Source organism: Amphiprion ocellaris, chromosome 22 (genome assembly GCF_022539595.1).
Source record: "Amphiprion ocellaris isolate individual 3 ecotype Okinawa chromosome 22, ASM2253959v1, whole genome shotgun sequence".
NCBI lineage: Eukaryota > Metazoa > Chordata > Actinopteri > Pomacentridae > Amphiprion > Amphiprion ocellaris.
In genome coordinates, this window is record NC_072787.1 from 13,211,552 (window position 1) to 13,234,657 (window position 23,106).

The 23,106-nt window shown below is 38.5% G+C and overlaps 3 protein-coding genes, 1 long non-coding RNA gene and 1 other non-coding gene across 8 annotated transcripts in view; 4 read left to right on the top strand and 1 right to left on the bottom strand.

Moving 5' to 3' along the window:
- Positions 1 to 21: 21 nt before the first annotated feature.
- Positions 22 to 3,878, top strand: LOC129348018 (uncharacterized). Its single transcript, XR_008600430.1, has 3 exons — positions 22 to 148; positions 872 to 1,030; positions 1,911 to 3,878. It is a non-coding gene; the product is annotated as an uncharacterized LOC129348018 (long non-coding RNA).
- Positions 3,879 to 7,507: 3,629 nt separating this feature from the next.
- Positions 7,508 to 7,581, top strand: trnat-agu (transfer RNA threonine (anticodon AGU)). Its single transcript has one exon. It is a non-coding gene; the product is annotated as a tRNA-Thr (tRNA).
- A 490-nt stretch (positions 7,582 to 8,071) lies between these two features.
- cmbl (carboxymethylenebutenolidase homolog (Pseudomonas)) lies at positions 8,072 to 10,029 on the top strand. The gene is given in 5 exon segments (XM_023289017.3): positions 8,072 to 8,272; positions 8,487 to 8,705; positions 8,790 to 8,893; positions 8,979 to 9,288; positions 9,464 to 10,029. Coding segments are annotated over 4 exon segments (813 nt in total). The 5' UTR covers positions 8,072 to 8,272; the 3' UTR covers positions 9,644 to 10,029.
- A 121-nt stretch (positions 10,030 to 10,150) lies between these two features.
- cct5 (chaperonin containing TCP1, subunit 5 (epsilon)) lies at positions 10,151 to 14,606 on the bottom strand. The gene is made up of 11 exons (XM_023289005.3): positions 14,372 to 14,606; positions 13,900 to 13,960; positions 13,524 to 13,688; positions 12,711 to 12,909; positions 12,348 to 12,540; positions 11,802 to 11,951; positions 11,558 to 11,677; positions 11,184 to 11,369; positions 10,958 to 11,095; positions 10,661 to 10,841; positions 10,151 to 10,473 (listed from the first exon to the last, which is right to left on the bottom strand). Exons 1-11 carry the CDS (start codon positions 14,474 to 14,476, stop codon positions 10,346 to 10,348), a joined length of 1,626 nt encoding a protein of 541 aa, XP_023144773.1. The 5' UTR covers positions 14,477 to 14,606; the 3' UTR covers positions 10,151 to 10,345.
- Positions 14,607 to 14,751: 145 nt separating this feature from the next.
- Positions 14,752 to 23,106, top strand: part of mtrr (5-methyltetrahydrofolate-homocysteine methyltransferase reductase) — a 30,986-nt gene continuing 22,631 nt past the window's right edge. For 3 of the 4 annotated variants that reach the window (XM_055007258.1, XM_023289007.3, XM_055007260.1), the window contains exons 1-9: positions 15,163 to 15,298; positions 16,115 to 16,259; positions 16,437 to 16,590; positions 16,763 to 16,880; positions 17,000 to 17,504; positions 17,577 to 17,690; positions 17,777 to 17,933; positions 18,115 to 18,203; positions 20,541 to 20,721. In XM_055007258.1, the coding sequence (XP_054863233.1) occupies positions 15,207 to 15,298; positions 16,115 to 16,259; positions 16,437 to 16,590; positions 16,763 to 16,880; positions 17,000 to 17,504; positions 17,577 to 17,690; positions 17,777 to 17,933; positions 18,115 to 18,203; positions 20,541 to 20,721 (1,555 nt within the window). In that variant the 5' untranslated portion in view covers positions 15,163 to 15,206. Of the gene's footprint in view, positions 14,910 to 15,162; positions 15,299 to 16,114; positions 16,260 to 16,436; positions 16,591 to 16,762; positions 16,881 to 16,999; positions 17,505 to 17,576; positions 17,691 to 17,776; positions 17,934 to 18,114; positions 18,204 to 20,540; positions 20,722 to 23,106 lie in introns of those variants that run through there. The other variant, XM_055007259.1, reaches the window with a different exon arrangement.

The window sequence follows — 23,106 nt, forward strand, 5'->3', positions numbered from 1 at the left end:
CTAACGCATGCGCCAACGTCCTGCTAGCTCCTGTCACAACAGTCTGACTTTACGGCGGCGGCTTCAGTTTTACGGCAGGGAAACTTCCACAACAACCGTCACTTGATCTGTGAAGGGCAAGTAGATAATTTCTAAATAGAGCTCTGAGGTAAACTCATACACACACACACACACACACACACACACACACACACACACACACACACGCATATATATATATATATATATATATATATATATATTGGATGAATACCAAGTGCTTGCTTCTGAACACAATCACAATTTACACGGGAGGAGTTACTGTCAATTTCTTCGATTCTACGTCAATGCGTTCCTAGAAAGCAAGTGTCAATTATCATGCCATGTTAAACAGCGACATCTGTTGGATGTTGAAATGACCAGCATCTTTTTATGTAACATCATAATGCTTCTAACAAGACCAGAGTAGAGTTAGATATTAAGATTGACTGCTGGGTCCCAGCCCCTTTGAGCTGCGTTCTACAGGGAGGCTAAGCTAGTGGGGGCAAAGTTTCAGTGCATTCCGTTGATGTAGACGGCGTGAAAACGGAAACAACAAGTATGCCGGCTCACTGTGCTGCATACAATTACACACTGCGTCGTACGATTGAGACAAGGAAACTTGAAATGACTTTTCATAGGTGATGATTGGGATTACAGGCAGTTCTTTAGGACTGCTCTCAAATAATTGAAATGTTACTAAACAAGGTCATACTTATCAAATTAAATAGCTCTGGTCTCCAGTATATTGGCGAATTCGGTTCTTTGTACTTAATTTATTAGCATGATTTCTTTTTAATATGTTGTGTACAGACTTAATTACTTCTCTGTCTACTTTTCTTACTCCATGTAGTTTTCCCAGAGACTATGGGTTGAGGAGGAATTGGAAGTTTGTCGGCTTAGACCTGGTGTCATTCCATCAGTGTTAAATTTCCCGGCTCATCTTGGAAGAGTACGTGCCAGAAAGACCACGACCAAGCAGCCTTGAGATCTTAGGCAGCGTCTCCCTGAGGTGGGTGTCGACGGTGTTCACAGTCAGGTCTGTGGTAATCCCGTCAAAAAACAAAACAGAAAAAAATCTAGATTATAAATCAACATGTAACCAAAGCACTCTGTGTATAACGTCATAGTATAGGATGGAGTTCAGAATATACTCAAGAATAACATAGTATGGCCTGTAGTTCATAGTACAGCATGTTGGCAAGAAAAAAAAAAACAAAACATAGATTATTATGTGGTTCAAAAAGCGCAAAATTATAGGATGTTGCCTAAAATTGTCATGTATGATATGTGGTTCAAAAAATGTCATAGTGCAGTATATTGTCAAAATAGTATGTAATTCAAGAAAACATCAGAGTATAATATGTCATCTAAACAATGCCATAGAATAATAATTTCATTGCACAAGTAAAAGTATGGTAACTTTTAAAACTGTTCGAATTCTTATATGTTGCTAAAAAAAAAAACAATAAAAAACAAAAAAAAAAAAAAGTCACAGTAATATGTCAATTAAAAACGTCATAGTATAGCATGTCGCTCTAAAAACGTCACAGTATAGCCTTTAGTCCACAGCTGTCAGTAGGTGAGGAGCAACACCAAAACAGTCCAAGGGTTAGACGAGTATTTATTTGAAAGAGGAAGTTTACAACAACACAACATGTGAGAGGGTTAAAAGCAAATGGGTGTTAGTAAAATAAAAATAAATCAACAGAACTAAAAGTGAACTTCATGTTGACATTGATGGGCATTCCAACCAGGAACAAAGTAAAAGATAATCAATACGAAAAAAAACTCTTCCTGTTCACCTCTTAAAACCCAAAAACACACCGCAGTAGCACCCTAAACTAAAACTACCAATGGGTTCCCTGTTTTCCTTTCTGAACAATTCAAAGGTTCCTCTCTGTCTCCCCACACATCCACCAACCACTGGAACACATCTCCAAAGTTCTGCCGGGCCAGCTCAGCTTCCCCTCAGAAGTGCCGCCACCTGCCAGATGAAGGAGCCTTTTGAGAGGCAGCTGGCATCGTGATTGGACTGTACTTTGGTCTGTTCCAATCCAGCTTCAGCTCCAGAGACGGCAGGCGGGACGAGTCAACAGAGGCCCCACAGAGGGGGGAGGCCGCCACCCACCTCTCCGCCCTGACTCCACCTAGACTCCACCTCAGCTCCACCCATGTGGTCACTTGGGGAACTACGATGCCAAAGGGATGACGAAATTATTTTTTTTTATCTGATCTGTAGCTCAGTGAGTTAAGGGTTTGCCTGTGGAGTTGCTGGTTCAAGACCAGACTCTTCTTAAATTTTTATCAAAATCCTGACAAAAACAAACAAAGAAAAAGGCCAGTGGTGGGTCTTGAACCTGCAACCTTCCAGTTAGTAGTCTCTCTTCTTATCCCCTGAGCTACTCACTCAGATACCAAATCTTCCCTTTTTTGTGCATTGATCATCTATTTTTTGTCGTTTTCGGGGGGTTTTTAACTCGGATCTTGACTCGACCGTTTTTCTCAGGAGGTTGGACTTCAGCCTTTGTGCTGGAGGGTTGAACCCTCAGTTCCAAGACTTTCCAAAGCCTCCACACCTCCCGAGTCCTCAGGACCTGAGCTTTCACACAGTCTGAGGGCTGAAATTTTCTAAGTCCCACAGTAGATCTCTGTTAGATTTAACTTTCAGACAGTCCAAGGACTGATATCTTCTAAGTTCCTGAGTAGTTCTCTGTTAGTTTGAACCTTTCGACAGTTTGAGGAGTGAAATCTTAAAAGTTCCTGAGTAGTTCTCTGTTAGTTTGAGCTTTTAGACAGTTCAAGGACTGAAGTTTTAAAAGTTTCTCAATACTTCTCTGTTAGTTTGAACTTTCTGGTTAACAGGAGCCTTAAAACTTGTGACCATGAGTCTTGATTTCACATTTAGACCATCCATCTGAGTTCTTCTCAGACCTTCACCTGTGGGTTTTTTAGAAATCCTGAACAAACTTTGATTCTCTTCACTGAACAGTAAAGTTTGTGGAGATCAGAAGGTAACATTAGTTTGATCAATGCCTTCAACTACTAGTAGACTTTATCTGGAAAGCAGTTTTCTGAAATGAGTTCTTACTAAATCTGTCCACAATCAAACCAAGAACATAGAAAGAGGAAATGTTTGAAGAAACAACTTGATGTTTTCATTTCAGACTAGAAAACGCTTGAAGACCTTCATCTGTTTTTGCTCTTTTTGATCGTTTTATTGTCTCTTCTGTTTAATTTGATCTTCTAAAGTCTAACTGGTGTCTTTTCAAATGTTTTGTCTTTAGTTTGATTCTTTTTAAATGTTTAGTTTTGCTCTTTTCTCACCTTTTATTTTTTTCTAATGTCTGATTTGATTTCGAAATGTTTTGTCTTTTTAATGTTTAATTGTTTTTTCAAATGTTTTATCGGCTTGTTTGAAAAATTTCCTTTTTTCCCCAATATTTAATTTTTTGATTAAATCTTTAAGGTTTTTCTTTTTAAATGTTTTACCACCTTTTAATGTTTAATTTTCTTTTTAAGTGCTTCATTGTATTTTCTGTTTAATTCCTATTTGAAGTTTTATTGTCTTTAAGATGTAATTTTCTAATTAAACATTGAATTTTTTAATTAAATGTTTTGTCTTTTTTTTTTTAAGTTATTTTTTTGGCCTTTTTTCGGCTTTATTTTCATAGGTGCAGTGAGAGAGAGACAGGAAACAGGGGAAAAAAGTTTGGGAAAAAAGTTGGGGAACAACATGCATCAAAGGGCCACGAGCAGGAATTGAACCCAGGCCGCTGCATCGGGGACCAGCCCCTGCACATTTGTCACTCGCTTAATGCATTGAGCTATACGGACACCTGTGTTTTTTCTTTTTAAAGGTTTAATGATCTAATTAAATGTTTTGTATTTTTTTTAAATGTTTAACATTCTTCTTGTTTAATTGTATTTTTTGGATGTTTAATTATCGAAAATATTTTATCTGTAATTTTGAATATTTGTATTTGAAAAATTCTGTTTAATTTCATAGTTACATGTATTGTATCTTGTCGAATTATCTAAATCAATATTTTGTCTGTTTAATAGAATTTAATTGTATTTAATGTTTACCTCTATTAAACAGACAAAATATTGATTTAGATAATTCGACAAGATACAATACATGTAACTATGAAATTAAACAGAATTTTTCAAATACAAATATTCAAAATTACAGATAAAATATTTTCGATAATTAAACATCCAAAAAATACAATTAAACAAGAAGAATGTTAAACATTTAAAAAAAATACAAAACATTTAATTAGATCATTAAACCTTTAAAAAGACAAAACATTTAATTAAAAATTAAATGTTTAATTAGAAAATTACATCTTAAAGACAATAAAACTTCAAATAGGAATTAAACAGAAAATACAATGAAGCACTTTGAAAGAAAATTAAACATTAAAAGGTGGTAAAAATTTAAAAAGAAAAACCTTAAAGATTTAATGGAAAAATTAAATATTGGGAAAGAAAAAAAATTCAATTTTGTTTAATTTCATAATTACATGTATTGTATCGTTGAATTATCTAATTCAATATTTTGTCTGTTTAATAGAGTTAAACATTAAATACAATTAAACTCTATTAAACAGACAAAATATTGAATTAGATAATTCAACAAGATACAATACATGTAATTATGAAATTAATCAATTTTTTCAAATACAAATATTAAAAATTACAGACAAAATATTTTCAATAATTAAACATTCAAAAAATACTTTTTAATAATCAACCTTTTTAAAAGTTTTATTGTATTAAATTTTTTCCCTTTGATTTAATTGCTTTTTGTTATGTAGTTTATTTCTTTAATCTTCTTTTTCTGTCAAGATTTTAACCCCAACCTTAAAAATGAAATAAACCCTTAAATCACAATGAAAATACTTCTGTTGTCACAATCATGAGTTAGTCATTTATTCAGTTTATCAATTCAACTTTATTTGTTTAGCACCTTTTACACAGATGACAAAACTAAACAAGCAAAGAGAAAAAAAAACTATGCTAAAACTATGATTAAAACTCAAAAACATTTAAAAAAAAAAAAATTTAACATGGTAATAAAATGTGTCCAGGGGATGGAGGGAGTTTATTGAAATCTTCTTGAGCTCACATGGGAAATCATTTAAAATATAAACTTGATATTCAGTCTAAGGAAACTGCAGAGCGACAGAAGAACCAACAATATCTCATGTTTTCTCCTTTAATGAGTCGACTCTTCTTGTGCTTTCAGACCAAAGAACTACAGACTCTTCACAACCTGCTCAAACTCTTGGTACAGGACCTCACCACACGGTCAAGAAGGTTTCCGTCTCATTTCTACTCTGAAGCTCACCTTCTCCTGCTCAAACTGCTGGCAAATGTTTCTGCTGCTCTAAAGTCTGGTCTCCAGAACTTCCTAAAAACTCTCAAAGTCTCTTCTGCTGCAGGTTGCTTTGTAGAACTGTTCCAGAAAACCTCACTAAACCACATGGAGGAGCCACAAGATAGTCGTCCAAATGAAACCATACAAAAACCAAACTAGCACAACCCAAACGCTAAAGTCTCCTGCAACCTACCAGAGAACCTCTGAGAACAGAGAATCAGGACAGGAACTCTTACCTTCTGGACAACCAACCTTGGTTCACAAACAAGAATAAAGAATGTGTCTGACCAAAAACTTCTAAAGACTCACTACAGCCAAGATAAAGACACAACTCAACTGTACCAAATCCACTAATCACTGCACACATTAGCACCATGTGCTAACTGTAGCTAAAGAACCACATTTACCAAGACAACTATCCAATACAAAGCCCTAAAACACACCAAGAAACACATTAAAGACGATTTTACTGCTGGAAGCTGGAAGCTGCAAGCCAACGCCTAAAGAACAAACACAACGGAGCCAAACCCGGTTCTATGGTGAAGAGAAGCAGAAGAAATGTTTGGCTGCAGCCACATAAAGCAGGAAGACACTGAGCTGCTCAGGTGTTCCTGATAACACCAAGCAGCCACCTGGACAGCCAATAGGAACACAGCTTCCTGGAAGTCCAGAGGGCTGGGTTAGTGAAGCAAATTTAATTTAAAGTTGAAGCACAAAGTTAACAAAGAAAGGTGAAAACCACCTTCTGATACCTGAAATCTCTGAGTTTTCACACAAAGAACACCTGAACATGTCAAACTGGCTTCATAGTAGAACCATCATTGTAAAAACGTCATAGTATGGTGTGTTGCTCAAAAAACATTAGGACCCGGCTGTCAGGGGACAAACATGTAAGAAACATGAGAACAGAGAGAACCCAACCAGTAGGTCACAGTTTATCATCCCCCAGTCATCTCCTGAAGTCCATATGGTGAGAGACATCAGTATCTGGTTGTTAATTTACCAGAGGATGCTTATAATCATGCTGATGTGGTCTGTACTCTACACTATTTTAGTGACTCAATAAATGCCTAAGTTATTTTTTTTAATGCTTTTTAGTTTTTAATAAACATTTAACAGCCTATATGTAATCAATAAATGGTCTTTGCCTATCTTAAGAAAAATTCATTCAGAACTCTGATATGTTAACAGTACTAAATAAATCAATAAATACATGCATACACACATAAATAAGTTAATACATTAACTGTGTTAAGATTTAGATTTTTAAAAAAATTGTTTATGTTTGTGCAGAATCCAGTATTGCTCACTGGTTGGTCATTACATTTTGTTAGTTTGATTTCACTGTTTAAAATGATGCCACCTCTTTTCAGACAGAACCTGTGATAATAAAACAATACAAAATTTTTAGTTCTGTGTTAATAAAGCACTTAAAGCTTTAAGTATGGCTAAATGCTTTTTTCAAAATTAAATATATCACTCCTTAGGTGGTAGTGGCCCCAAGTTCAGTAAAGTTGGAAAGATATTCACAGATTCAGACTTCCAGCTTCAATATCTCATTAGATATAGGTTGTTAAAACATAAACGGTGCCTCTTTCCCATTGTTGCAAGGCAGACAATGTGCTACAAGCCCAGTTTTATCAAAAGTAGCTGTCTTTCAAGCTACAGGAATAACATTGGTGTCTATGGAGTGAACAGGGTCCGTCTGCAATTTGCAAAACCGCTGCAACAGAAAGAGAGACAAATATTCAATAACTTCACTCTTATACATTGTAGTGTCACTAAAATCCCTGCAGCCTTCAACTGGCTCCTGTTGACAAAGTGTTTTAACAGAAATGTAAATGCTGTAATTTGATTCTTTTAATAAACCATGTAACTTGAATGGATGCGATGCTGGTGTGACCACAGTGCACACGTCAGATGTTGCTCACAGTGGTCCAAGGAACGCTCAGGGAGTTTGTGTGTTTGCTCAGACTCATGAAAAATTAGAGGGAACATTGTTGGTAATTATCGGAAAAATATAGTATCCAAAATAACTATGACGCGGTGCCATAAATTAACTACACACCAATTGCTACGGTCCTGAAGACCTTGAGAAACAGTGGCGCCGTGGCTTAGTTGGTTAAAGCGCCTGTCTAGTAAACAGGAGATCCTGGGTTCGAATCCCAGCGGTGCCTTTTGAGACTGCGGCACTAAAAACAACAACTAAGATAGCGAAACACAATGCGGATTTTTACCTATCAATGTTTAACTAGGTAAACGGTGCCAAAAGTTATCTATCATCAATCAAGTCAGAAACATAAAGTGGTGCCGGAAAATGGTAGCTCTAGGAGTTCAATTCAAAATCACATAGAGAGAAATGTTAGAAAAAAAATCTAATTCAAAGTCTGTTCATAATACAGAGCAGCTGTATTTAGGATAAAGTGGAGAGTTAAAGTTAAAAATGCTCTTGATGAAATGTTTAGGTCCCCCAAATTCTGAAACTAGAATAAAATTCTCATTGTATTAAGTATGTTTTTAAATTAAAAGTTAGATCCTTCACATTCAAGCAGTGTAGAAGGTTTTATTGCCCTCAGCTTGATTATGTTATTGTCAGTATCAGTCAGTCAAACAAACAATGCACATTTTGCATATTTTTTTGTGCGATTGTTTTTAACCACATGCTTTCATGACCTAAATCATAATTTTATTCACTCGATTTAAATACAAAACGTTGCTTTTATTTTAAAGGTACAGGCAGGAATTTTATTGTTTTCTTTGCTACTTGACATTCAGCTTTACAATCATCGACTTTCACTGGAGTGAACGACTTAAATTTTCTGTGCACTTCAACGCCAGCTTGTTTCGCGGAAGGTCGCAAACAGCAAGGTACGTCTTTGATCTGTGCAAGCTGATTTTAAATGCACGTCTAATGTTTTGTTGAAATTCTTCAGTCGGGGTCTACAAGATTAGAGCTGTTTGTGCTTTGTCATTGTGTTGCGTAAATGCCAAGTGACTCCCAGAACTATGTACAGGATGAAGGCATGGATAAAATTCACCGATCTGACTTTCTATGTGTCCGTCTGTTCCTGTCTGTCATCAGATGGCCAATGAAGCCAAGCCGTGCCCCTGTGACATTGGTGACCGGATGGAGTATGGAGGACTCGGCCAGGAGGTCCAGATAGAGCATATTAATGCTTATGTAGTGAAACCATCCACTCCATCTGACAAGGCTATCATTGTCATTCATGACATCTTTGGATGGCAGCTTCCCAACACTAGATATATGGCTGACATGCTGGCTGCCAATGGATACATGTATGTTGAATCCTATACCGACTCATCGATAAAAGTGTACTGAGGTCATTATATCTGCTTAGAAAACAAAAGTGCAGCATTTGTGAAGACTTTCTAAGACCTCTATGTCGGAAAGGAGCCGTGGAGTCCATCCCATGATTGGGCCAATTTTATGGAGTGGCTCAAAGACAAAAAGCCAACAGAAATCAACAAGTGAGTCAATTCATGGTTGCTCATCTTTAATTGTTGTTTGGATTTCTGATTTCCGGATTGATGCTGACGAACATCTCCTTCCTAGAGAGGTGGACGCAGTGCTGAGGTACCTGAAGGAGCAGTGCAGGGCCAAACACATCGGAGCAGTGGGCTTTTGCTGGGGAGGGGTAGCCACACATTACCTGGCCTTACAGTATCCACAAGTCAAAGCTGGAGTGTCTCTTTATGGTATGACTTTTCTGCAGCAAAGCATGCAGTCTGGTTTTAGATTGGCTTTGAGACGGGTTTTATGTGATATTGTGCAGGAATAATTTGACACTGAGGACAAATATGACCTGAAGAGCCCTACACTGTTCATCTTAGGAGGGAACGACGACTTCATCCCTGCAGAACAGGTTAGTGTGGATGTGTTTAACATATTTTTTAAATATATTTTATTAGTATTGTATTTATGTATTTATTTCACATTCACCACAACCTTTATGAGTATCAATTTACAAGTAATGAAACTATAAACATGCCATATTTCTTGCCATACAGTTACTTATGTTGACATACTTTGTTTTTCAGGTCAGTATCCTCGAAACAAACGTAAAGAAGAAATGCAAGATTGACTACCAGGTGAAGACATTTCCCGGCCAGTCTCACGGGTTTGTCCATCGCAAGAGAGAGGACATCAACCCCGCAGACAAACCCAGCATCCAGGAGGCCAGAATGGACATGCTCAACTGGCTCAACAAGTACATGTAAATGAGAAAAGTGACACATCAAAGTCGCTCACATGAATTATCAGGAAAGCAAACAGTGCCTTTAATCATTAATCAACATGGAAATGAAAAACATAGGTGCTATTTAGTAAAGGTGGTGGTTGTTGCTCAGATTTTTTTTTTTTTTTTTTTGCTGGGATGATGACATTCCAGAGCTTTTCTAGATGTTTTATATTTTATTCTCCAAGTCTGGATGTTGATTGCATCTTTGATATTGAGGAATTGTGATTTTAGTGCTAATATACAGTGAATTTAAACAAAGCCAAAAATGTTTAGCACTTTTGCCTTGTGGAGAACATATGGATGCAGTATTGTGTCTTGTGAATCTTAACGTCCTAAACATTAAATGACAACAGCATGTAGTAAAAGTGCACTTATGCATTGTGCTTGCAAACAGTTTTTAATACTAATAACTATGTGAAAACATTTAAGATGCACATAATATCTAATAAACAACTTTGCACACAAGAAATCAGAAGTCAAGACTGTGGAAATTTTGACAGACCAACGCTTTAATGGTGACTTTGATACCACAACAGGTTGAACTTTTGTATCAAATCATAAATAGCAATATGCAGTGCGGTTTGGACATGTTGCTCAGAGAAGTGCTGCAAACCTCTAAAACAGCTTAGATATTTGTAAGCGTTTAAGAGCACACCCGAGCTTTCTTGCGTTCAGGAGGGCTTCAGTCCTCTGTCTCTCCTGGGCTTCGGATGTCGTCTATCTTCAGGATCATCTTGACTACCTGAGTCGCCAGCAAGATCTGCTGCTTCTTGCCAATCAGGGTCTCGATCACGTGTTGCTGCTTCATGTCTGTACAGGAGCAAACAAAGAAAAAGAATCCTCAGTATATCATTTTACTTTGATACTGAAGTGCAGCATGACTGTTATCTGAGATTGTGGCACTGCACCGGACTAAATAATATCAGTGTGCTGTTGTGTAAGGCATGTTGAGTTCATCTCAGACCACTGAATCATACAAGTGCATTGAGGTCCTTACCATTGGTGTTGTTGTGCAAACAGTCAATACCAAGGAAGGGGTTGGTCTCTCTGACTTGTCTGGCTCTGACTTCTGTCATGGTCTGGATAGGGTTCAGCCCACTGTTCTCAGCCAGTGCCATTGGGATCACCTCGAGAGCATCAGCAAAGGACCTCATGGCATACTGTTCCAATGATGGGCACTAAACAGGAAGAAAGTTCAGAAGATTTAAACAGTTAACAGGAAGATTATTGTGATTATTCTAATGGCAGGAGTTTAAAGTCTCTGTTAACCCAATTACATGTTAGTATGTCTTACCTTATCTGCAGCCTGGTTGACAGCCAGGGCACAGGAAATCTCTGAAGCTCCACCACCGTACACAACACGGTTGTCTCTGACCAAATTGCGAATTACACACAGAGCATCATGGAGAGCACGCTTGGCCTCTTCAATGATCTATCAAGGACAATATAAAGAATGAGTCAAATAGGCATAGATCAAGACAAATGTAGAAATAGAGGGTTTAAGTTACTTTTGTACTCACCATTTTGTTGCCTCCACGGATGAAGATGGTCACAGCCCTGGTGTTTTTGCACTCCTGGATAACCAACATGTGATCCTTGGTAGTGCCGAAGGAGATCTCCTTCACCACACCAGCTGTGCCAAGCTTCTCTGGTGTCAGCTCACAGAACCTAGGCACAATGCGACCTCCTGTGGCAATTGCTATCAACTGCAGAGAAACCACAAATGGGTTGGATAATTAAATACTACAGTTCTACTTTACATGGTCTGCTCATGAGCACCACGAGGCAATAAACTGAATACATGATTACATAGATAATTAAAGCAGTTAGGGATGTGAAAATATTTTGCTCTAGAGTAACTTCACATTAAGATCACATGAAAAACATTTCTCACCTCAATCTCTGGCCCTCCAACCCAGCGTACAGCAGGGAGCTCATTTTGCAACAGAAGGTGGTTGGCCTCATCATCAAAGCCCCACTGGCAGATTGCCAAGTTAGCACCATTGCTTTTGACCTAAAATAAAAATATATGCAAGAAAATGTTCATTCGTTTTTTGTAGCGATTGTATTTATGATTATCAGACAAGAGTTAAATGATATAAAATCTTATTCACTAATAGATTCTGGGGGGTGCTCACCTGTTGGATCATCTCCTCAAACTTCTCTTTTTCATATTTCTGGAGAGCTTTGTAGTCCTCCACTGAGGTCACGTCCAACTTATGCTTGGTTTTGGGCTTAGGTGGCTCAAACGGGCAGGTGAGGATAGCAATCTTAGCATCTTTCAGAACCTGAATGGGAACAAAGGAAGTTTGTTATCCCAATTATTGCACTGTTATCCCTCCAAACTTACAGTAGCCTACTGTAGCACGAAACAGCATGTTAAAGTGTCCTTAGCAGCATATGAGCTACAACTAAAGCACCAACTTGTCTAACTTTCATTTGCCTAACTTACAATACAGCACTAACCAGTAATAATCAGGTTCACAATAAATAACTACCTTTAAAACAGAATTAATAATTAAATTCTCTCATACAAAGACTACTGTTACTGAATCAGTGGTCAGACACACATTTTTTAAATTTCCTCTTATGAACTGTCAACTATTGGGATCCATGTGATCAAAGAAGTACAGTAGGTCTAAGACAGCCAATGACATCCTGTGAGAATTTCCCTTTGATCATACCTTGGGCATCTGAGGGTGGCTGAACTCCTTGTCAACTATGACTCCCTTGATGAGCTGTGTGTCCTCCAGCTTTCCCCCCACCTTGCCCTCCATCTTGATGAGCTCAAAGTCCACATCCTTCCTCTCCATGTCGGCCACAGTGAGGATGGCATTCACTGCAATCTCTGCCATCTGTCTGTGGCACCGGTTGATACTGAAAGAAAATTAAGTTTTTAACTTACTTAAAAGCTTTTCTAAAGCACAAGCTAAGTCAAAAAAGCACATGAAAATGTTGAAATCAAACTAATTCACAGTAATTCCTGTTAATTGTATTACAGTTACATAGTAAAAACACCCGAACAGCATTTGGTCCAGAAGACTTACACTTTGGAGCCCAGTGTTGTCATGGCTGTCTGAATGAGGGGTTCTGTGTTGTTGGGATCGCAGGGGAAGGTTTCTGCAATTTTGTCCAGCTGCTCGATGGCAATACGTGCGGCTTGGTCATAACCATCGGAGATCCTGATGGGGTGGATTCCGCGGTCCAGCAGCTGCTCAGCCTGCTCAAGCAGAGCCCCAGCCAGCACTGAAGCAGAAAAAAAACAAAACACTGATCAATTGTAACTAGAATATGTTTGAAAATGAGACGTGGTCTTGATTAAAGCAGCAACAATTCCAGTGATGATTTGTATGACATTTAGATTTAATGTAGAGTATTCATTAGGTTTTGTTTGATATAGCTGGAGTATGTTTAAGTCTATTTACCAGGATGCAAACATCTTCACTGCAACAATATAATGAGATAGCAATAACAGAAATGCACAAAGAGACTTTAATTTTTACGTTATTGTGCCATTGTAATTAATTTAGTAGTAACTGAAGATAAATAGATGAATAAAATTAATTTTAACTATTAAGCATTACAATTTATTCAGTAACCTTGTTTATTTTGATATATATTGTAGTATAAACAATTTTCAGTTTAAGTTTTGGCACAAATATCACTGTATCTATACGAGTGTAACACCCATATAAGGCTACACAATGTTCTGACAATCAGCAGGACAAACCCAATACTGAAAAATATATCCATTTATATAAATGAGATAACTACACTGGGGCCATCAGAACACATCTGAAAAATTGTAGAAATCCACATTTATAGCATTTATTAACAACCCACTGAAGTTCTTTCCATACCAACAACTCCAGTGGTTCCATCACCAATCTCATCATCCTGGGACTTGGATAGCTCCACCATCAGCTTGGCAATCTGGTGATCCACATCCATCATGCTCAGAATAGTGGCTCCATCGTTGGTGACAGTTACCTCACCATCCCTGTCCACCATCATCTTATCCAAACCTGAATGCAAAAACAGAAAAAAATGGTTCAGTATACAAATGCTCAAGTAAGCTGCTCCCACAGTATGTATCTATATGGGTGAATTCCAAATGTAAATAAAGTGGTCTAATACAAATTACTCCAGAAAGAATCCACATCAAACTCAAACGAATACCTAAATATTTAACAACAGGAAGTCAGATATGACAGTGCTGTAGTGGTTAATGCTCACCATTTGGTCCCAAAGATGTTTTAAGCGTTGAAGCGACTGCCTTGGCTGCCATGATATGAGACTGCAAAACACAAACATCCCCATGTCAACTGAGATCTAACTCTTTATCTTTCTTCCTACTTGATAGAAGCTGATTGCGGGAAACATATTTAACTTGAATATGGAACTGATGCGCATCACCAGTGACCATTTTGGGCACAGCCCTGTGTAGCAACACCCACCGGCTGAGCGCATTACAGAAGCACATGGGCCTTAGTGTTAGCATGACTAGCTAATCCTTTAGCTGATGGTATCATGACGCTACTGCACAAATAGTTAAGGTTGCCCGTTGACTAAGGGCTGGAAAACCATAGCTCTGTCTATTAATACCCATCATGTCAGCTAAACGTGCCCAGCTCATGCAACTAACATCAAATTAGCAAACTGCTAATCAACGTGCCTCGGTAGAGCTCTGCTAGCTAGCCCATTGTACCTTCAATGCGTCAATGCCCGTTAACCGTGTCTTCTTGTCCTGGTCTTTAATGATGATGAAAGGCCTCCCATACTCATCAAAAGCTAGTGTCCCCAAAGTGGACATGTTGACTGAGGGACTAGGACACGCAGCAAGCGTTCAACAGATAAAATAATGAGTTTAAATGATGTCTATCTGGAGTGTTGCTGAGCTTCAAGCCGCACGGGTCTGCCGGCGACTTCTGGAAGGCTCCACGGGCGGGGAGGGCGGAACCAAGTGCTGTAAGTATGCTTTCTAATACACAGTTCTACACTCTTTTATCGAGAATGACAACTGGTAACTGAGCTCAGTGTTTTGAAATGACTTTTAAACAGTACGTCATGCCTTAAATAGAGAATATTTTAAGGATATGATTAAAAAAAAAAATTTTTTTGTTAACGTGGTTCCGTCCGATCCCGTTCAATCTCAGTCATTGTCTTGCTCTCGCGTGATTTCCAGTTTCTCTAAAATTCCTTGGGAAGAGCTGAGCTGAGTGAAATTTCACAGTAGTTTCGTAAAGGTAAGTCCTCCAAAAACTTTGCAAAGCATGCATGTGTGCTATTATTTATTTTAAATTCTACTTTCGTAGTTATAGAATATGTGTAAACGGAGATTGGAAGTTAGCAGCAGGGCTTGTCTGCGCCGTGTCAGTTCAGTTAGGTGCAAGACTATTACTACCTTTTAGCTAAAACTTCGCTATCTCAGCGAAGTGACTGGTTTTATCTTAGATTTGTGAAGAGAAAAAAACTTGCTCATGTCCACATGGACTGTTATGGTAAATGCTGCTAACGTGAGATCTGACGCAACGTCCGGGTCCATGGTGGCGTTCAGGGCTGCTGTGCTTCATAATGCTGCGAAGGTTTTTCTGTGGGAATCTGTCTGTTACTTATCAAAGCTTGAAGCTTGTGGGTAAGCTGAAATATCTCTGAAAACACAGCTCGACGACTGACTAGCTGAATAATTTGTAATGTCTGTCACCTTAGTAGCAGCAGATACGTTGACTTTGTTTACATGGTGGTGAGTCTTGCAGATGTCTCTTAGAACCTGTCAGATACATTGCAATGTTTCTTAACGTTTCTTGTGAGTTGGGGATTAAACGTACAGGTCTACATGTGAAAATGCGTGTGATAGACCTAAATTATTACATTACTGTACAGTGGGAAGGTGACAGCAAATGCTTCCTTAATTATCCAATGTAAACTGTAGCAACATGAGTTAGCACGTTTGTTAACTAGGCGGCTTGACTCTAAAGCAGTGTATGAGTAATGATGCGTTTATAACTAAGTATAACTGTCGCCGCATCATGTGTGATCAGCTCAGTAGGTTTTTTTTAATATTCAAAACCCATGCAGTCTTTGTTTTAGGCATATCTGCTGTCTTGAACATTGTGGCCTGCAGAATATCTTCTAACAAACTTAATTACACACAGACAGGCTTATAAAGCAATGCTATCAAGGTTGTCTTGGACAAATTGTGACTTTCAACCTTTAGATTATTTGCCGTCATTCTATGTAGCCTATATGACTATTTATTTCTACTTGCATACTAAACATATATGAACACATGGTTCACATGGTCTAAATGGTTGTACACTCGAATATATTTTTCTCACAAACCAATGTTAATGTTTTTAGTAACACTTTAGCTTTCCCTATTATGAAAAGTCCTAAAAGTCTTTTTAGGAATATCCACATACATCACCTTTTTTTTCTGTATTTTTTTTAGCATGCCTGTTGAAGTGAAGCCTCGGTTTGTAGTCCTTTATGGGTCTCAGAAGGGCCAAGCCCAATCCATAGCAGAAGGAATAGCTGAGGAGGCTGAGCAGCATGGACTGGTTGCAGATCTCAGCTGCTTGAATGAAACTACAAAGGTACATTTCGATAACTTTAGTTTGAACAAACATTTGAGTCCCTCTTCTAATGCATTGCTTACAGCAGTAACATTTTAATAAATATGATGTTGCCTGAGTGTGTGGATGTAAATGCTACATGTTTTGATATGGACTTTGGAAGCACTAGTCACTAATTAATCATATAACTGGTTCCAGTACAATCTGGAGAAGGAGAATGACCCAGTGGTGTTTATTGTGTCTACCACTGGAGATGGGGAACCGCCAGACAATGCTCTACAATTTGTAAAGCGCATCAAGAGGAAGGCCCTCTCCACTGACCACTATAAACACCTTTGCTATGCACTGTTAGGTAATTTCTTTTATGAGGGTCTGCGATAGCTCTTTCTGTAGTTCATCTGTCAGTATGGGAGCTTAATTTGCAAAACATTTGTTAAAATCATTACAATGCAGAGCAGTGCACATTGTTTACTTTCTGAACAGTTGCTGGAGAATTGTCATCTGTTTTCCACTGTCTGCTCCAGCTTTAGGAGACACAAATTATGCAAATTTCTGCAACTGTGGGAAGACAATTGAGCGTCGTCTACAGGATCTTGGAGCCAAACAATTCTATGCGACTGGATATGCAGATGATGGTGTAGGGTAAGTTCTGCAAAGAAAAGAAGCACATAGGCATCGAACTTTCAACATATGGCATTTGACCTGCATTATCTCATTTACATTGCTATAATTAATCATCTTGTGAACTTTGTTTTCTCCAGCTTGGAGGTGGTTGTGGACCCTTGGCTTGAAGGACTGTGGAACGCCATCAGAGGAGCCTTATCCAAAATGGCTTCTGATAGGACTGCTCACTTAAAAGCAAATACAGAGGATTCAGCTGAAGAAACTCCCGATTCATCCACACCAGATGTCCAGATCAGCCTCTTGAGAATCACTGACCACCAGAACTGCGAGTCAGTCGGAGCAGCTGTGGAGACGGACTCCAAATTTGCATGTGCTGCTTCATCTGTAGCTTCTGTTGTTTCTGATCTCAGGCCAGCTTCTCCTGCGGGGAGCATTGGATTGGCATCTCAGTGTCATGGCACTGCCAGCATTCCTACATCAGCACCAAAAACACAGGCCGGGGATGTTGGAGTTCCCCATGTTGTACTGGCAGCTTCACTGACGTGCTCCTTGCCACCGCTTTCTGAGTCCTCGCTTAATGTTCCTGCTCTGCCTCCTCCCTACTTGGATGTCTCTCTTCAGGAGGCCGACACTATAGAACAGGTGATGAATGCTGCTGCTGATAAAGCCAGTGTTTTTGTCATGTTTTACCCACTAATATTTGTTTTCTTTCAGATTGTTGGACCATTGAACAAAGAGACTCTTCATGAGGTGCCCGTATCCAAGGCAGTCCAGCTGACCAGAGGAGATTCTGTCAAAACAGCCATTCTCCTAGAACTGGACATATCTGTAAGCATGATAAAGTAATGTTCTTTTAAAAACAGTGTAGATTAAGTTGACAGTTTAATTTCAATGTGTTTCATTTTCATTCTCAGGCTTACCCGATGATGACCTATCAGCCAGGGGATTCTTTTGATGTGTTCTGCCCAAACAGAGCTGCAGAGGTGGACAACATGCTCAGCAGACTGGGCCTCCAAGACCAAAGAAACCATCTTGTCAACATTTCTCTCAGAAAGGACACTAAGAAAAAAGGTAACACTGCAGATGTAAAATAATCTCTTTAAAAAAAAAAAAAAAAAAAAGACAATATCTCAACAATCACGACACATTCCACATACATGTTTTCCTTTTTTCACAAAGATCCTTGTGTTCATGAAACTCATCTCCGCCCTGTTGATATCATCCTGTAATACGGTTTCCTTCTCTGTTAAAGGTGCTCAGGTGCCATCTTACATCTCGCAGAACATTTCTCTGCTGTTCCTGCTCACATGGTGTCTAGAGATCAGAGGTATTCCCAAGAAGGTACAGTATGTCCAAACATTGCTCTGCAGCTACTTACTTTGTAAACTTCATAAGACAGGCTCCTTTTTAATGCGACATGCTGCTTTGTTGTTTTTGCGTGTCAGCATAATAAGAGGGATGTGTCATTTTGTTTTTTCCTCCAGCTAGTGCACTCTGCTTTTATTTGTTGTGTCAAAGCTCGGGGGAAAGTGTGTTTTTTTTTTCATGTACAAGTACAATTATATTAATATTTTTTATTTTTTGCTGAACAAGCTTACTGGTGCTCAAATGGTTGATGCCAGCACTGAGTCTGGACCCACAAGATTTGCAGGATTTCAGAGTTTGGTTGAATAAACGGATGGAAAGAATGGACTTACTATGTCTGGATCCAAGGCGGAAGTCATGATTAAAATCGCTTGGTCCTCTGTGATGGTGTTGGATTGCAGTTGGTGCCTGAAAATGTCAAACGGCAGCAGGCCTGAGCTTTGGCGGTGCCTAAGGTTTAGCTGAGAATATCGCCTGCACTCAATTCTCTAAATAATATTACATTCCTTTAAATACTATGTTAACAATGGATGTCTTATAATACTCCTTGTCCTGCTTCTGTATCTGAAGAGATCTTTTTTTAACAGCATCTTGATTTTTTTTGTTCTGAAGGGTTAATTTATTATTGAATAAAAAAAATATATAGGCAGAGAAAGTTGAAAACCATTAATATCCATCTGGCATGAGCTGCATCAGTAGTTTACTGTTAGTTGTAAACTGCATGCTGAATGACCAAAGGAAGACCATAAATGGTAACAGCCCAACATCTCTAATATAAAGATCATTTTAAGTGTTGTTCAGCATCCAAAACAATATTGTTTACATCTCTAAATTAAATCACATTTATATCTATTATATGATAATAGCATACTGGACAGTAAGATTTTTAAAAATTTTATTGAAACAAAAATGTCTAACACTGAAATAATACTCATTAAGCTATTGCACAGTCAATATGATTTATCAAGAGACACTAGAGAAACAATTATACAGGATTTTTGCCCGAAATTATATTAGAGAAGCTTTTCAATGAGACAAGATCAAATTGATGATGTGTCAGAAAGATATAGACCATTTAAATTTTAACAGCCACCATCAGTTCAGTTCCCTGGAAGGTCCCTGGAAACGACTTGTGCACGGATTTCTTTATTAAATTCCTGCACAGAAATTGATTGTTCCAGGCCAAACTGTTGTCTGCAAACTTACAAGGCGATAAGAATTTTATTTTACAACACCTATCTGTGCAATCCAAGCGGTTAAATGGTTTCACTAAAGTAATTACAATGCCCATCATTTTTAAACTGCACTGTTCTCAGAATAGTGAAACATAATCACCTCTACATCTTAGCAAGTACAAATCCCAATAGGATGTGCAACAGCATCAAATACAGGTAGATACACTTGCATATCCAGACGCACCATTTCTACTGAGACCCATGTTAGAATATATTATTCACTCTATCCAGAGACTGTGACAGACACAGACACCGTCTTTTTTGACAATATTCAAATACCAGTGAAGTGCTTCTTGCACAGGATGGTCTGTATGGCGGTAATAATTCTTCCTGTGCAGGTTATGTGAATGTATAGCTAATCTCTGCACACATTCACACACAAACTCTAGTGAATCAGTACGATTATACACAACACGTGGGCATGACAAATATTTAGAAGTTCTGATTACTGTATCGGATTGATTCACGGTTGCAGGATAAAGCCAAACAACTCCAAAAGTTAAGCAGCAGCTTTTTAATATTTCTTCACTATCCCTTTTAATCTTCTCATTAAATCACTTCCTGCAAAAAAGAATAACAAGCAGTCATTAATGAAATGCCAATTAAAACGCAGCACGGCTTCTGCTAATGCAACATATTAACAGATTGTAATAATTGCTTTTGATGAATTAGTTTGAGGATTAAAAGATTGCCCGTTTGCCTCCGCTAATTTCTCAGTAGCTCTAAAAGTATTTAAAAACCAAATGACACTGTTCTGATGGCAGAAACTGCTTTGTGCATGTAAAAACAGCAGTATTATATAACTGACCTGGTATCAAGGTCTACCTCCAGAGTTTTCATTTGCTGAAGAAAACCTACAAAGAGTTACTTTTTATATGACCCGTGTGCAATTTGGCATTGAGATTTGTCCTACTGCAGTGTCAGAAAATGAAGCTGGCTCTTTTATACCCGCTCAGTCTCTCATAAGGCTAGCTCTTAATGGAAATCTGAAATCCTGTAAAAGTCATGACCATTGTTGCTGATGGAGTTGCAGAACAGCTGCAAGTGACAATACATTCGATTTGTGTGTCTCTGTCAGGCATTTCTGCGAGCGCTGGTGGAGCATACGGGGGACAGTGTGCAGAGGAGGAGACTGCAGGAGCTCTGCAGTAAACAAGGTGCCGCAGACTACAACCTTTATGTGAGAGACCCGAGCCTCAGCATTTTGGAGCTTCTCACAGCCTTCCCATCCTGCTCACCTCCACTCAGCCTCCTCATAGGTCAGACTCACTGCTGTTGACTTGCTCTCTCAGGCAGCCATAAGGCCATAATTTCTCATAAAATCACAGAAAAATCAGCGTTAGCATGATCTTTGCTAGATATATTGCATAACAGGTGATGTGAAAGCAGCTCCGATGTGCAAAATCTGATCAAAGTCACATTTATTTTCATATTTGTTGTTGACTTCATCTCCCTGTGCCATAGCAGATAGCTACATATTATGCTTGGCATTGATCCAGTGATTTTTAAAGGTGTTTTTTTTTTTTTTTTTTTTTTTTTAAATTTTGTCTCTTGAAATTTACCATTACAATAGATGCATGTATAATTAAATGCAAGTTTTCGTGCTCCCTGCAGCCAATGGGGGAGTTCAGTGATTGACATTAGAGTGAGATTTTCACTGCACCTGCACATAATATCAGTGGAATAATTTGCTTTAGAGTTGTTTATTTCACTTGTCAAAAGACCTCAGGTTATGTCAAGTCTGGCGTCTGTATTTGTCATTTGGGTTTGTTTGTCCGTCTGAATAATTTTCCTCCAGTAGGGGTCACTGCAACCTCAGTAAAGCAGGCTTTCCAGGCTGATTTTGTCAGAGCGCTTAATTATACCGAGTGGTCAGACAGTGTGCATCAGAAGGCTCCCCAAAGGGTCAACACTCATTTCCTTATCTCGTTTTTGAGTCCACACAGCTTCAATAGGGGTTTTTTTCATCACAGTATCTGTAAATATAATGACACTATTGAAGCTTCAAGTCTGGATATATTTTCCAGGTTTATTCATTATCTCCTCCCTGCTAATAATATTGATCATTTTTTGCTGCTGTCTGCCATCTACGCTTCTCTTTTCTTTGACCCTTGGAGCCAACTGTTGGTGGAAAACTAACATTTTCTCTCAGCTCATTAAGATAGTTGGCTGGTCATTCAGTACAGATCTAATAAGCTTTGACTGAAACTTACCAGACAGTGAAATTAGTTGGCTTCAGTTTTACATACGAGTTGAGCTGTCCTTTAAAACAGCTGTGTCACAGCTCTTGGCCTACCCCAATGTCAGTTATTTTAGGCCTACTTGCCAACCACAGCATCTTTTTCAGTGGTGAAGTGATGCAGAAATTGGCAATCGGGACAATCGTGCCCTCGTGAAAAATGTGGTGTTGGAGGCCCTTCAGGGCAACAGCTGTTGTGTTTATTTTCCTATTTTTTCTTTTTCTGGTGAGCTTAGCAAGGACACAAATATGCAGGGTCAGTCTGGATCATAGGTTAATGGTCAACTCTGGCTCTCTGTGTCACTGTTAAAGTGCATTGCTGCGTTTTTGCACTATTTTTGGTTCATTACCCTGACTGAAGGGGAGGTGTTTGCTGACTGGAGTTTAGGCTGTTATACATTAACTGTAAATAATGAGGAGAGAGGTGTCTGGACCCAGATGTCTTTGGCCAAGAGCAAGCCGGGTATTTCAGTAAATGCTGGGTATAAATTGAGAAAGATACCTGCTTCTCGGAGTCAGCTCTCTTGTTATATGGTCCATTGTTTCATATAGAGTGTCAGATAAAAACTTAAGGGTCATCGCACTGGGGAACTGAATGCTGTCCATGAGCATCTTTTTCAATTTACTTTACTGCAGGGCTCCGACGAAATTGTACCAGGGTGCAGTTTTATTCTTTTTTTTTAGCTTGATTGTGACTTGTGGAACAAAGTGAATCAAAGTAAAGTAAAGTAAAGGACTGTGTCTTTATCCCAAGAGGCTCGTTCACTCTGGAAACGTATGAAATTTAAAATGAATTTGCCTGGTCACAGAGAACACACTGCCTATCACATATATTCCCACTTTATTCATTGAAGCTATCATAAAATGCCATGGAAAATGTTTAAATGGTTTTGGAAAACCATGAGCTAGCAGGTCTTTTTCTCAGAAGTAACTTGAAATTAGCATTTGTAGGGTATTAAAAACTGTAAAAACCTTCCCAAGGAGAATTCCTCTTAATGCTTTAATGCTAACAACCTCCCTAATTTCAAGTGCAGCCAAAGAAACTATCCATAAATCTTAAGAAGTATATACTTTTATGCTCAACCACATTGCTATCTCATTTTTTTCCCCCACTAAAATGGTACCTCTGCATATAAATTGCAGCACAGAGAGACTTTGGAGATGGAATAGATTATATTGTTGTGCAGTATGATCGATGGTACCCTTGAAATGATCATTTCTGAAAAAATAGTGGGGATCCTGGCAGTGTATTTTTTGGAACAGAGACCTTCTTTTGAAATACATATTTTAAGATGTGTCCTCAAGCCAGTGACTGCAACAAGAAAAAGCTTTGCGCTCAAAAGGTTTTAAAAGTGATATATCCTTTGTATCTACCAGCAGTATCATCATGGTGCAGTGATGTGAG